Source organism: Mirounga leonina, unplaced genomic scaffold (genome assembly GCF_011800145.1).
Source record: "Mirounga leonina isolate KUSES-001 unplaced genomic scaffold, KU_Mleo_1.0 Mir_129, whole genome shotgun sequence".
Lineage (NCBI taxonomy): Eukaryota > Metazoa > Chordata > Mammalia > Carnivora > Phocidae > Mirounga > Mirounga leonina.
Window position 1 is genome coordinate 4,127,840 of NW_023270323.1, and position 15,979 is coordinate 4,143,818.

Consider the following 15,979-nt stretch of genomic DNA (forward strand, 5'->3'; position numbering starts at 1 on the left):
ATATGGTTCCCAAATATTTGTGTACAAAATGGAACACCAATGGTAGGTGAGAAACATCCAGTCAGCATGTGAGAATCCCTAAACATCCTGAATTCAATGTCTAGGGCCTGGAGTCTACTTTTTTTTTTTTTTTAAGATTTTTTTTAATTTATTTATGAGAGAGAGAGAGAGAGTGAGAGAGAGAGCGCAAGACGGGGTAGGGTTAGAGGGAGAAGCAGACTCCCTGCCAAGCAGGGAGCCCGATGTGGGACTCAATCCCGGGAGTCCAGGATCATGACCTGAGCCGAAGGCAGTCACTTAACCAACTGAGCCACCCAGGCGCCTGGAGTCTACATTTTTAAAATCTCTTAGGTGATTTCAATAATTGCTTTGGAAACCAGTCATATTTTTTCTTAATAATCAGTTATTCCCATCTATACAAGTCTTTTATTCTATAGCATTTATTCTCACTTTAAGAAATACACACACAAGGGTGGCTGGCTGGCTCTCTCGGTGGAACATGCAACTCTTGATCGTGGGCTTGTGACTGCGAGCCCCAGGTTGGGTACAGAGATTACTTAAAATCTTAAAAAAAAAGAAAGAAATACACACACAAACTTGACTGTCAGTAGTGAAAACTGTCATCTATTCCCAGAAAATAGAGTATACTAGTTAAAAGCATTATTACTACTCAATTTGAGCTGTGTAACTCTGGACATGTAATTTAACTTCTCTCTTCCTTTTAAAATCATACTTTTTCAGAGGACTGTTAATGAGAATTAAATAATGGAACATGTGCAAAACATTTGGAGCAGGGTCTAGACAATAACAAGGGCTCAATAAATGTTAGCGTATTTACGTTACTATTATTATTATTTAATATAGGAAAGAAAGGAGACCCAAGCAAGTTGGAGTAGTCAAAAATTTGAAAGAACACTTGGGATATGAATGTGCCTTGAAGGATGGGTAGAGGACCAAGGACTTTACCGTTCAAAATGGGCATTTTGTACCATAAACTCAATTGTATTAAGTGGGCACATTTATATGCAGCCTGAATGCCAGGCAGAGGAGTCAAGCAATAATTCAACAAATAGCAGGAAGCCTTTAACAGTTCCTAAATAGGGCAGTAATGTGTTAAATGCAGGATTTTAGAATTCCTGCCTGGGCAAACTGCCAGCCTGAATATAAAGAACCAAACTACAAGAGGATAAGCCATTGGGGCGCCTGGGTGGCTCAGTCATTAAAGCATTTGCCTTCTGCTCAGATCGTGATCCCAGGGTCCTGGAATCAAGCCCCACATCAGGCTCCCTGCTAGGCCGGGAGTCTGCTTGTCCCTCTCCTTCTGCCTGCCGCCCCCCTTGCTTGTGCTCTCCCTGTCAAATAAGTACACAAAATCTTAAAAAAAAAAAAAAAAGTGGGGGGGGAGGATATGCCATTGACAAAGTTCGGAAACACCTGTGTCTACTAAAATATCAAAGTATCACTCTGAGAATTGGATACCAATAACTAGAATCTTCCAGAATAGATAGAGGTACATATAAACAGAAAGGCCTACTATAAAAAGATCAGAAGAACTATTTGTAGAATATTTAGAAGTTAGTAGCATAGAGATACTTCAAGAGAATGTCCAAAGTCATGAAAACTACATGTGTAATAATACTTGTATAGACGTATAAACTTCTTCCTCCAGAACATCTTTAAAGGTTCCTAGTTAAGGGACAAAGCATTTGTTTTCTATAGGACATTTGTCCTCCACTACCTTTTCTCAAGAAGAAAAATACTTTCAGAACATATCCACAACCTCCTCTGGCTAGCATTATACAACCCTACTAAATTTTTTAATTTTACCATCTATAAAAGTTAAAATCTCAGAAATCATTTGTGAAATACTAGGATAATTATTGGATCCTCAACAGAACCAAATCCTAACACTTAAATCCTTGATAGAATGAATGGTAAATGGCATTCAATTGTTAATGTCATTAAAATAAAATTTTAGTAAATCAAAATTTACCCAAGACAACTATGAAGAACAACGGTCATTGTTAAATCAATTTTTGGATCCTGAAAAAAAAACCAGTTTAACAAATCATAGAATTCAAATAACAAATGGTGCAAATTCTTAGCGAGTTCCAAACTCTTCTCATCATATATTTTTTCAAGATTTTATTTTTAAGTGGGGCACCTGGGTGGCTCAGTCAGTTACTTGTCTGCCTTCAGCTCACGTCATGATCCCAGGGTCCTGAGATGGAGGCCCACATCTGGTTCTCTGCTTAGCAAGGAGTCTGCTTCTCCCTCTGCCCTCCCCCACGCTCATGTTCACTCTCTCTCTCTGACAAATAAATCTTAAAAAAAAAAAAAAAAGCATCCTTAAATAAAATCTTTAAAAAAAAAAAAAAAAAGATTTTATTTTTAAGTAATCTCTGTACCCAACATGGGGCTCGAACCCACAACCCCCAGATCAAGAGTTGCATGCTCCACCAACTAAGCCAGCTAGGCGCCCCTCTTCTCATCATATTTAAAAATTTGAGGGGCGCTTGGGTGGCTCAGTCTGCTGGGTGCCTGCCTTCAGCTCAGGTCATGATCCCACGGGTCCTGGGATCGAGCCCCGCATCAGGCTCCCTGCTCGCGGGGAGCCTGCTTCTCCCTCTATGCCCCACTAGTGCGCTCTCTTGCTCTCTAATAAATCTTTTAAAAAAAAATTTTACAGCAACACACTAAAGGGAAATTCCACGTTTCCCCTTTAACCACATAAAACACAAACATCCCTGGCATCCTTACTCTTTTTGTCACCAAGGGTACCAACACATACACTCTGCTGCTCAAACCTGGGTAAAATGAAGAAATACATTATGTCATACATTAGTATGCCTTCACAGTGCCTGATTCACTATGTTATGGAACACCAAACACTTCAGTTAAGCTCCACTGGCTAATAAAGGTTGATAATGAAAACACAATGAGTTTCCTAGGGGTGAATTTTACTATGTCCCAGGGCCATCCTGAACAGCTCATAATGGTCAGTCTCCCTGTCACATCATTTAAAGTGAGCTAGAGAAGATTTGAAATCCCACAATATATCAGGCTCCAGGAGAAACTCTGAAAGTTACAACCTTGATTCTATTAAATGTGATTTGCTTAAATTTTTCAGAAAGTCTATGACAGGACAATATGCCAAAAACTGTTCAACAAAAGACAAAATCTTTCACATGTAATTGGAAGTAATATGTTAACATTGAGAGGAAAGCTGCTTAAAAATAGGAAATAAACTTCTAAAAAAAGAATCAGGGAATAAAGTAGAGGTAACTATTAATCAAAACTCTGAATGAAAAAATTCAAAGAACATCATCCCTAGAAATTAATGGTATCATTTATAGAAGAGCAGCACATTTTTATTTCATATGTTCTCATGCAAAATGGGAAACAATGAACCACTTAAAAACAGAAAATCCTCAGTGGACTACTTGTGATTAAGTCCTATAAAAAGGAGAAAAGTGGGGGCGCCTGGGTGGCTCAGTTGTTAAGCGTCTGCCTTCGGCTCAGGTCATGATCCAGGGATCAAGCCCCGCATCCGGCTCCCTGCTCCGCGGGAGGCCTGCTTCTCCCTCTTCTACTCCCCCTGCTTGTGTTCCCTCTCTCGCCGTGTCTCTCTCTGTCAAATAAATAAATAAAAATCTTAAAAAAAAAAGAGAGAAAAGTGGAAATAGGCCCAACTGATTAGAAAACATCAAAGTCTGTTGAAATGTGTGCTACCACAGGTATGAGGAAACCAGCATTCTTATACTGTGGGTAGGAGTGTCTCAATAGAGATAGCTGGCAATATCAATCAAAATTATAAATGTATATAACCCTTTGACTTAGCAATTCCATTTCTAGGAATTTATCTGACAGATATGTTCACATATATGCCATATACATAAGTCCAAAAATTACACTGCAGTGTCAGTAAAACCAGTTGAATAAATTATGATAAATCCAAACAATGAACCTATATAAAAAGAATGAAGATGTATTTACTGATTTGGCGTTAAGTGAAGAAAACAAAATGCCAAAGTATAGTTTTTAAGGATGCTGTTTGTTTTGAAAAGGGGATTGATGAGAATATATATGTATATACATATATTTGTATAGATCATCTCTGAAACTATGCACAAAAAACTGCTAACTGGTTGCTTCCAGGAAGAGGAAATGAATGGCAGGGCAACAGGAGACTCTCCTCTGTATGCTATTATACCTTTGGAATTTCAAACCATATGAATGTAATACCTAAAAAGAAGCATAAACTAACCAAACTTTAAAAGCAGGAAAGGGTGGGCGCCTGGGTGGCTCAGTTGGTTAAGTGACTGCCTTTGGCTCAGGTCATGATCCTGGAGTCCCGGGATCGAGTCCCGCATCGGGCTCCCTGCTCGGCAGGGAGTCTGCTTCTCCCTTTGACCCTCCCCCCTCTCATGTGCTTGCTCTCTCTCATTCTCTCTCTCAAATAAATAAATAAAATCTTTAAAAAAAAAAAAAAGAATAAATATATTAAAAGCAGGAAAGGGTGAAAGGTTAAAAAGACCGAGTACCAAATGTGACCCAGTATATAAGTGCTCTCACTGAGGCCTTTTTAAAATTGCCTCCTTTCTCCTTCCATCTAATGTGCTCTTTCCCATTCCCTCCTGTTAACTTTCCCAATCCATTTTACACTCCCCCCATGTAGGTCTATCAGGGTCATGTGTTATAACTACCTAGTCCTGCTAGGAGTACTAAATGCCAAAGAGGTTGATGGACTTTGTTCCAGTAATCATCACACAAAATGGGCAACAATATGAGCTGTAAAAGAAATCAGTTATTTACAGAAGGGTAGATAATTCCACTTTTGTAGAACAAGAAAAGAATTAAGGTGGGGGAAGATAGGGAAGTGAACATGATTTCACAATGTCATAAAAAATTCTTCCAAACCTAACTTTACTCATTCAATTCTGTCTCCTGTCTTTTCATAAATATTTTAGTACCAAAAAACAAAAAACAACAAAAAGCCTTAATAAAAACAGAGTACCTATGCTAGAAAAGTGATTTTCCCACTTCATAATTTAAAAACCAAACCTGCATTCCCAACAGATCTATAGAGTGGCTCTGCACCTGGAATACCTAAGTTAATGGTCACCATGGTCACTACTCCTTAATTGCTTAAATTAATTTTTTTCTCTTTTCATTCCCTTATGTCATTTATTTGCAAATGCATACATATATTAGTATTGCACATGCTAGGGTCTTGTTCTGTCACATTTCGTATTATATAGTCAATATTTCTGTATCTCAAAATTTAAATAAAGATCTAGAGTGTCACCTACTAAAACTGAAACATAATTATCCCTTACAAGACACCAAAGAAACAACACCTTTTTTGTCCAGAGCAATGTTTGCTTCTAGAATAACTAACTCCTATCAGATTCTTTCCCCCATACAGTCGTAACTGGGGGAAAAGGCCATGACTGATCTCATGGTATATGGAAATCTGGGTAAGAACTGCTGCCAAGAGGATATTCTGGAAAAAGACAACTAGTTAACTGTATATTCACATTGCAACCTGACTATCATAAATAAAAGTTCTTTGTCTTGAAAGTTCTCAAAAATAACTGAAGTCCACAGTCTTCAATATTCTCAGTTTAAGTAGATATTATACCTAATTTGTGAGTAGGTGAACAAGTTATGTAAAAATCTCCTTTACTTAGGTTTAAAGTGATATTCTTGGAGGACCTGGGTGGCTCAGTCAGTTAAGCGTCCATCTCCTGATTTTGGCTAAGGTCATGATCTCAGGGTTGTGAGATCAAGCCTAGCATCTGGCTCCATAGTGGGCTGGGCATGGAGCCTGCTTAAGATCTTTATCTCTCTCTAAAAAAATAAAATATTTTTACTTCACCCAATCTCTACAATACTATTTCCTCCATCACATACAGAAGTTTTACAGACCAGTAAAATTCCTCTTATTTTAACAAATAACTTTGAAAAATGCCCAACATTCATTAAAATCTGAAAAATCAAGCCCCCCTTTTCTAAAACTACTAATTTACAACAAAACACACTGATAAGATTTTTCATTTCTTTACAAATAACAATCCAGAAAAACATCTTCAGAATTATCTTGAGATTCTTTATCCTTGTGACCACAATGATAGAAAATCACCACTTAGGAAAAAACAGGTCTCTATGCCCCACAAAAAAAGATAATTAATATTTTAAAAGCAGAAGATGAACATACATGTGAAATATACATTATGTAGTTATACAAACTATATCATTAACTTTCCAACTTGGCATAACGACAGAGTAGTTGGAAGGGAATGTAAAAGAAAACACTCAACAGTTTAAAATTAACAATGGACCCATTTATTCAAGGTAGGATGGTTCTCCCATTTCAGCTTGAGAGGACTGAAAGTCTTTCTATCCTTCTCTAGGAGGGAAACTCTGCAGCTGGCTGACTGGAGAATCACTCAACTATATTCACAGCTTTGCTCAGAGTCAAGCAATGGCAAGAAAAGTCTTCATCTTCACTTTGCACTGAAAACCAACACAGAGAAATGTTGATTTTGAGGTGTTCAAATTTCATCCTTCCAGCATCATTTCAATTAATTTCTCCTGCAGGAAGCCAACCCCACGAATACAAAAGCCCACTGAAACTGAGAAACACTTATCTGTATCTTTGTAATTTCATCTAATATTGTCTTGTGTGATAGGTCTTATGACGATGTCTAGTACTATACTTACTTCTTTTCTCCCCAACCTCTGTACCCCCCAATACTTTGTATCTTCTTAAATGGTTTCTAGGAAGTATTCCTATAACTGCTGAATGAATGAATTCTTGGCAAAATGTTTCACAGTTGTCTTCTCTCTGCTCTGTCTTATACTCCGAAGCCAAGCTCCATACTCCAGAAAATAGTAAATTTCCTTTGCTTTTCAAATCCAACTAAAATTTTGTCCTAGTTGGTAACAACTAATCCTCTCCTAACTCTTGAGAATCAAAATTATTATCTGTATTAATTTAATTTGTATTAAGATATCTGGCCTCATTCTTATCTGCTAAAGAAACAATGTAGATGTTTTATGGAGAACTGGGGGCTCATCTTCAGGAAATTCAAATACTGACATTTTAAGGAAAAAATTGTAACATCATAAATCAGAAAACAACACACAACAGAGACTGCAACTTTAGGATGCCATACTTAAAAGATGTTATTCACAAATATATCATCCTTCCTGTAATTCCATCATGAGGAACATCAACTTGCCAAAATATGGCCTTGAATTATGCAAGAAGTCTCCTATTTCTTCTTATAAAATATACTGGCAAAGACCAATAACCCACACTGCTACAATGAAACCCATCCCCACATTCCATGGCTTCAAGGCAATTCCATAAATACAGGGTCATAAAAAGGCAGCCTGCAAACTCTGTTAGCCAGTACTCCATTTTAAGAATAGGAAACTGAAGACAATGACATGTGATTATATAGTTAGAGTAATCTGAGGATTTTTTTAAAAGTTTGCAGGAATTACCAATTTTGTCTCAGAAACCCATCTATTAAAAAAGAATGTAAAATTTGTACACTATAGATAATGGGTAAATCTGTGTGAAATGTTAAATATTGTACAGTCTGCAAAAAAAAAATCATATAGTTTGCATGCTTTAATACACAAAGTCATATCCAGCATATTCACATGCTAGTAACAACAAAATCTCAGGAAAACAGAATGTTCAAGTCCCAGCCAATGGCCTACTTATCACAAATACATTTGCTGTCACAGAGTTCCAATGTTATAAGGGAACATAAATAGCCCTATGGAGTTCAACATAGCAATACCTGACCAAAGGAAAAACTGGATGCTTTTGAACTCTAAACATAAAACATGCAGCTTCCCAGTTAAGCACAAACTTGTGATTTTTTTTTTCTTTTTCAATTCCAGTAGACTCTTAAGTAAAAAACTGTAACTCCTACATTACCCACAATTATGGGGTATTTGATATTTCAAGTCTCAAAATATTTTTTCTTTTTAATATAATAATATTGTTGTAAAAAAATAAGAGCTAAGAGAATACAATGTGCCAGACCCTGCTAAGAATTTCATACATAACATTAATATAAAAGAATTACTAAATTATATGTTTTAAGGCATGCTGTTAAGTTTTAGTTACTCCTTGACACTATTAATTAAACAATTTAATGACCACAAAAATATATCCCAATAGTCTTACATAATTAAGGCAAAATAAATATAACTAGAGAAATAAGTAAGATGAGGTATAACATTACTAATCTTACTACAACAATATGAATTAGTTATTAGGCACACATCTTTATTAGGCAATGTTACCAGGCATGTCTGAACTGAAACACACAAGGGGTTAAAAGTAACTTACAATGAAAGCCAACAGCCTAGCAGCACAGTTGAGCCAACATTCCCTCTCTCCTCCCCTCCCCTTCCCATCCTCTCCAGTCCAGAATGAATTGCATGCCCCACTGCACAAGGCCCAAAAAGGTCACAGGAGATGGCAGAGACTTTTGTAAGAGAACAGAAATAACTCAGCAGCTTTGTTACCATAGTCTCTTTTAATCAGTATGTTCAAAATCCTTTAATTAGCACTCTGTCTACACAAGGAAAGCATTTCTTCTGTGCCAGGGGAGGGCACATATGTATGTACACAGTGTTCTGTTCTATCAGCATCACAACATGGAGCTAGGCCTCAAATTGTCTGCCAGGGAACTAAGGCACAGAAAACTCTTTTAAAGGCATGATACCACAAAATTTACACATTACATTTGCATTTTTATTACCAAACAACAAAGTGATGATTTAGTTTGTTTCATTAAGTGTCAATTTGTTTCTGGACTTTTTTCCCAGCAAAAATGGATGCATTTTAAACTAAACAATAACTTCTGTAACCCATTATTTATAAAGTAAGATATTCAAACTTAATATAATGTTAAAAGAACATAAAAACAAAACAATATTAAAATATCATTCCTTTCTTCAAAAAAGATCTTCAGTACGAGAAAAAAATTGCCTTGTTCAAACAGGAATAAATCACAAGACACATTTTCACATGGATGCTTTCCATTTAAAATTTCACCCAACCATGAAGTCTTAAAACTTAGAGGCTGGATTACATATATGTATTTCCTTATAAAATCTGATTAACTGGAATCAAGACAGAAATTGGTGGTAAATTAAAGTTAACTGTTTAAAAATAAAATAAAATAGGGGTGCCTGGGTGGCTCAGTCATTAAGTGTCTGCCTTCGGCTCAGGTCATGATCCCAGGGTCCTGGGATCAAGCCCCACATGGGGCTCCCTGCTCAGCGTGAAGTCTGCTTCTCCCTCTCCCACTCCCCCTGCTTGTGTTCCCTCTCTTACTGTGCCTCTCTCTGTCAATTAAATAAATAAAATCTTTAAAAAAAATAAAATAAACAAAAATAAAAATAAACTTTAAAAAATCCACAGCCAAGAAACAAGGAAAACTCCATTAGTAAACAGGGATTAGCTGTATTTTAGCAGAGATTTTCATGTGTTACAAACTTAATCTTTCAAAATCAAGTTATGTGTATATATAGTAAGAAGCAGTGTGTGTGTGTGTGTGTGTGTGTGTGTGTATAATTAAACAAAACAACAGCCTCTGAAATACCTGATTAGAGGAAAAAAACCTAATTAAAGAAACAATCTATAGATAAAATTTATCATTAGGGAAGTAGCATAACATAAATGCCTGAAAGCCAGTTCTTCCACACCAGCCATTTGAGCTCATGACACAGTTTTGTACAATGGGCACAGTACCACTATTTCACAGGTTGACATGAGAATTAAATGAGATCATGCACCTAAAGCAACTGGCAAAAATCCAAAAGTTTGCTGGCAAGGCTGTTGCAGGGGGCAATTGGAGGTATTTCTGTGCATTGCACAGAAGTGTAAATTGGCACAATCTATCGAAATTGTATATGTATGTGTCCATATACATGTGTATATATATATAGATGTATATATATATACACACACACATATATAGTTGACTCTTGAACAGCATGAGGGTTGGGGCACTGACTTCCCCATACAGTCAAAAATCCATGTATTTCTTTTGACTCCCCCAAAATTTAACTATACTAATAGCCAACTGTTCACTGAAAACCTTACCGATAACATAAACAGTCTATTAACACATATTTTGTATGTTATATATACTGTATTTTTACAATACAGTAAACTAGAAAAAAGGAAATGTTAAGAAAATCATAAGGGGGCATCTGGGTGGCTCAGTTAAGCATCTGACCCCTGACTTTGGCTCAGTTCATGATGTCAGGGTCTTGAGATCAAACCCTGCATGAGGCTCCACATGCAGCGGGGATTCTGCCTGAGATTTTCTCCTTTCCCTCTGCCCCTCCCCACACCTGCCTGTGCTCTCTCTTGCATGCTCTTTAAAATAAATAAATAAATCTAAAAACAAAAAAGAAAGAAAATCTTAAGGAAGAGAAAATACATTTACAGAATTGTATATATATTTATTGAAAAAAAATCCCTGTGTAAGTGGACCTGCACAGTTCAAATCTGTGTCGTTCAAGTCAACTGTATGTGTTTAAACATATACATAAAAAATTACATATATATGGTATCCACTACAGCACTGTTTGTAATAGTGATACTGGAAACAATATAAATGCCTTTCCATAGGAGACTGGTTAAATAAATGCTACTTCCCTACAAGAGAATTCTATATAGTTGTTAAAAACAAAAACAAAAAACCCCTAGGGAAAGTTTTCCATGATAAATTATTGAGAAAAAAAGCCACAGAGCAGCGTGTATAACATGCTATCATATAAGTAAAAGGGGAGTGGATATTCATATTTATTTGACTGTGAAAAAAAAGCCCTCTGGAACATTATACAAGCAATTAATAGCAAGAAGAAAGTGAAATGGTGCTTGACACATAGTCAAGCCTCAAAAAACATAATCATCATCATGAAAATATATCCTTAAGTTGTATACACAGAATACATTCAAACTAAATCCATAATGAGGTAAACAACCAAATCTCAATTATTTATAAACTATCTAGGAGATCCAAGCCCTCAATCCCTCTTCAAAGATAAGTAGCCTTTGGCAATTTTACTGTTGACTATCACCTTCACCAGAAAGTGAGCTGAGGAAATAACACCAAAAACAGTAATTTTGATATTGATCAACAGTTTTTAATTAACAGCTTCTGGAGCTGAAAGGAACAATGAAAATCCCATTGTGCAACTTTCTAATATTACATATGAAGAAACTAAGGTCCAGATTCCCCAAATGAGTGACAGTTCAAAGATGTGAAGTCTGCCCCTTAGTTAAATGCTTTCCATTTCTTTATTAATAAGATGGGGGAAACTGAAAATAAGCTTAATTGAAATCAATTAACCTTGTTAAATTCCCTTCCCTCCTCATCCTTTATTATACATAACGAAGTTTGCTGAGATTAAATCCCATAAGCAATCGTAATAAGTACAGGTTATCCAGAGAATTCAACAACTCAGCCCTGAGGTTTCCAAGACTAAGCATTGAATGAACACCTGTAATAAAATCTGTGAAGTTTGCTTACACTGGAGATTGTCAGAGGCATGTTGAAATCCTTGCCACCTTGCAGCCGGAAACCCCAAGGAGCTGGGCCAACCAAGGACACACTGTAGTTGCTCATGGCTCTAATAGCTCAAAGCCCAATCCCAGAAAATGAAAGAACCTGTGAAAGAAAATTAGATGGTTAACAAATTGTTTATTTGAAGCCCTACTACATATTTAAATGTATTTAATATAAACTCAACTAAATTATGTTCAATATTTTGTTTGGGGGGATGAAAAGATACAAAGGATAAGTCTACATTAAGTTCTCATTTCAGTCTTTTCAGGAAAAGGAATCTATGAGCTAATATACAATTTCTAAGCTGATGCCAATTTCCATAATCTAAAAATTCCATATCAGAATCTATTTCTGGACACTTGATCAGTTTTATAACTTGCTACAGTACAATTTGTGGCTTCTTGCATACAAACTTTAACTCAGTACTTTACAACACTTCACTATACAGAGAAGAAACAAGATTTTATTTCAGGTTTAATTCAAAATGATTTTCCCCTTCCCTCTACCTCATGCTTTTTTTTTTTTTTAAGATTTTATTTATTTGACAGAGAGAGACACAGCGAGAGAGGGGAACACAAGCAGGGGGAGTGGGAGAGGGAGAAGCAGGCTCCCGGCTGAGCAGGGAGCCCGATGCGGGGCTCGATCCCAGGACCCTGGAATCATGACCTGAGCCGAAGGCAGACGCTAACGACTGAGCCACCCAGGCGCCCCTACCTCATGCATTCTTTAGCTTGCAGTTGGGAACAGTCCTTGAATTCTAAGCTACCCTCCGATTTGAAAGGACTGCATATCCATAGACTCTCATTCCGCATACATAATTTTTTTAAGTAAGTTGTTTTTTAATACACAAAACTATTCTCTCCAATCATAAACTACAACTTGTATTTCCTCTTATAGGGACATGGTATTTTCAACACAGAGCAATATTTACTTTTCCTTTAGACAGGCAATGATAGGCAATAGTCTAGCACAGTGATATTTCAGTGAGAACCTGCTTCTTGTTTTATACACACACCACATCAGGCAAAGTAAAGAATGAGCATTAACCACACAGTGAATGAGATGACTAAATGGGGTAGGAATATAAGGTTAATCTTAATGCATGAAAGGGAACTGGAGCCTTAGAAAAGCAGCAGCACTTCAGTGTTGTCTTTGTTTTGCTGTAAATGCACTCATGACTCTCATGGTTTTACTTTGAGTTTTGTATTGGTTGGTATGATTGGTTATGTGTGGTGGGAGAAACTGGGAGAAATGGATATTTTCTAAAATGTAATGCTAAGAAACATATTATTTCCCCCTTTAAAAATATTAAAAATATAGTGGATGTATAATTTAATAATTTTAAAACCACATTTTAAAAGAAAACTGTTGAAGACACATTTCCTTGGAAAATCTGTGCTGTTGGACTAAATCACCACCTTATATTATTACCTGTCTTAAAATATTTTTCCATTTTTTTTAACCCATTCAAAACTTTGATCCCATTACACCAAATTAATATTGGCACATGTAGGTATGTGAATCATTGGGCATATTAAAAACAAACAGAAGATGTCACTTCTTATAAGGGGAAAATGAGGCAAAACTTTCAAGTCTGGTCCTTAAAGAAAAATTAAACCAGTGAAAATCTGTACTGCACCTACCCAGAAATGAGATGAGCTTTTCCAATGGCATGGCAATACACATTCAGTACTGATGTAATACACACAGGGCACTAAAAAGACTTAATGGCCATGCCAGAAGTCAAACTGTTAGATACACATGAACAACAAATAACAGAAAGATAATTAAGAGCCACACATAATTTAATTGTTTTCCCGCTGTAATAAAAGATTTTCATAGGGCGCCTGGGTGGCTCAGATGGTTAAGCGTCTGCCTTCGGCTCAGGTCATGATCCCAGGGTCCTGGGATCGAGTCCCGCATCGGGCTCCCTGCTCCTTGGGAGCCTGCTTCTCCCTCTGCCTCTCTCTCTCTCTGTCTCTCATGAATAAATAAATAAAATATTTAAAAAAAAAAAAAAAAAGATTTTCATAGAACTACTAAAGAAAGATTGTTCTTACATCGGTATTATATGATATAAATCAGAAGCGTGTAAAGCCAACATATTTCTGAGGCAGCCTGCCCCCTCCTTTTTTAATCTTTAACTTGTATCAAGAGAACAATGTGAGAGTTAGGCTCAACTTCCTCTGGACCCACTGTTCCCTACTAGAAAATGTATGTAATTTATATATCAAGCCATGTACATACAACTTCCCTTTACTTGGGAGTTTCCTTCCCGATTTATCTCATTTATTAAAATTTCTAGGGCGCCTGGGTGGCTCAGTTGGTTAAGCGACTGCCTTCGGCTCAGGTCATGATCCTGGAGTCCCGGGATCGAGTCCCGCATCGGGCTCCCTGCTCGGCAGGGGGTCTGCTTCTCCCTCTGACCCTCCCCCCTCTCATGTGCTCTCTCTCTCAAATAAATAAATAAAATCTTTAAAAAAAAAAAATTCTAGCACTGGCAAGGTCACAGCCACATTACAGAACCAGTGTCATTTCATTTCTAGTATTCTCCCTCTGCTAGCTTCATTTGCCTTAAAACATTCTGATCCCTAAGTAATGGTAATATTACTATTGGCTTTTTCCAGGTCTCCCCCATCTGGTTATTAGAGCCCAAACTCCTAAGGAGGCAGGAAATAGTGAGGAGCCTATTCTGCTTTCAAACACCAAGAAAACGTTGGACCTTCCGTACAGTTTGGGATTTTCTTTTAGGGAAAGTCTAAACAATGTCTTCGATTTAATATTTGGGAAGGGAGCTTGGTACTTCCCACACTTCTATCCCGGCTTCTTCGGTGAGTGGGAAGAGGGAAAGGAGAACTCAGGGGCAAGAAGGGTCTGAAATTAACGAGCAGTATCTTGAGATTCTTTTTCCCCAAATTGGGAGATAAGGCAGTACAGCTGAAGAACTAAAGCCACGGGCACATGATGAAAGCAGTCAACAAGACATTTTTCCAGCAGAGGCTCACGCCCAGCCCTGTTTGCCAAATAAGGCTCCGGAGCGGGCTATTTCCGTGGCTGGCAGGTCCGACGTCCTCACGGTCAGGAAGGCGGACTTGGGATAGGATCTGGCGATCACACCCTAGACCTGCCCTGCCCGACGCAGCCACGAATTTTCTTTCCTAGCTCTGCCCTGTCCAGACGCCCTTCCTTTTTCCACTTATTGTCAAGTGCACTGAAGGCAGTCTTACAAAAGTCCCAACAAGTACTCAAGTATTAATAAATCTGGCGGTTATGACAGATCTTTTTTAAACAAGCTTTATTTCTGGTCGCACGGCTGTTTCCCCCAACAGGTACGCAATTTTAAATATCCGGGGGGAAATAAACACTTCTCAGTAGGGCGAAAGCCAACAAAAAAGAACACGCCTTTCCCGCTTAGTCCCGCTCCCTACGCCCCCAAGAGGTTCCTGCAGGACGTGGGTGTACCCAGACGGCAAAGTAGGTGCCCGGCGACGCCCGGCAACTCCCGGCAGCTGGCTGGCCGGCGGGCTGCCCGGGAGCTCCACGTCCCTGCCTCCGCCGCGCTCGTCCCGGCCGACTCGAGCTCCGGGCCCTTCCAGGGCTCGTCCTCCGGCCTTGCGCCCACTCCCGCGCCGCCCTTTCCCGGGAGCTCCTCTTCCCACGCGGCTCTTCCACCTCCGCCGCTCCAGAAAGCACCTGAGGAGCCGTCCCCGCGCGAAGCGCGCCCCCTCCCGCTCCCCAGCTGGGCTTCCCTCCGCGCCCTGGGCGCAGGGAGACCGCTTCGCCCCTCCTCCCTCCGGGCTGGAGGAGCCGCGCATCCCCCCGGCGGTCGCTCACCTCGAGTCCGGCGCGGCGCTGCCTCCGCCTCGGACGACCGCTGACAAGTGATTCCGAGGGCGTGCGCCGGCCCCCCAGCCCGGGGAACTTCCGCCTCCTTGCACTCCCGACCCCGCCCCCAGGCGGAGACACGCCCCCGGCCGAGCTGGGCAGCCCCAGGCGGGCGGAGTAGGGTACGCCGGAGTCCGGCGCGCGGGCTTGCTGAGGCGAGCTGGAGCCAGCGCAGGAAAACAATTGAGCTACCGAGTTTCGGTGGGAGTAATCAGGGGATTTGGAGCAGTACCTGGCGAAGGTATGCTCCTCGTGTCTGTTTTGCAATGGATGCATTCCTCTGAATCGGCAAGCAGTTGTTCTGGCTAAAAATAGAAGAGGGCTTTGGATAAATCCCTAGCTATGCAAGTTCAGCGACTACTGCCTGGTTTTGGAGAGAGCTTTACGTGCCCTGAGAAGGGCAGACCCTGAAGTTTGCTTGGCAGGAAGGTAAAAATCGGTAACCCTAATATCTAGAAGTTAAATTCTGTGATCAAACC

The 15,979-nt window shown here is 39.1% G+C and overlaps 1 protein-coding gene across 8 annotated transcripts in view; it reads right to left on the minus strand.

Annotated features, from left to right (window-relative positions):
• Window positions 1-15,546, minus strand: part of PDLIM5 (PDZ and LIM domain 5) — a 202,741-nt gene extending 187,195 nt beyond the window's left edge. For 3 of the 8 annotated variants that reach the window (XM_035004492.1, XM_035004490.1, XM_035004489.1), the window contains exons 1-2: window positions 15,450-15,543; window positions 11,580-11,717 (exon numbers count right to left, since the gene is read on the minus strand). In XM_035004492.1, coding sequence (XP_034860383.1) covers window positions 11,580-11,675 — 96 coding nt within the window. In that variant the 5' untranslated portion in view covers window positions 11,676-11,717; window positions 15,450-15,543. Of the gene's footprint in view, window positions 1-11,579; window positions 11,718-15,449 lie in introns of all 8 variants that reach the window. The other 5 variants (XM_035004496.1, XM_035004488.1, XM_035004491.1 and 2 more) reach the window with 5 other exon arrangements.
• Between the last annotated feature and the right edge of the window lie 433 nt (window positions 15,547-15,979).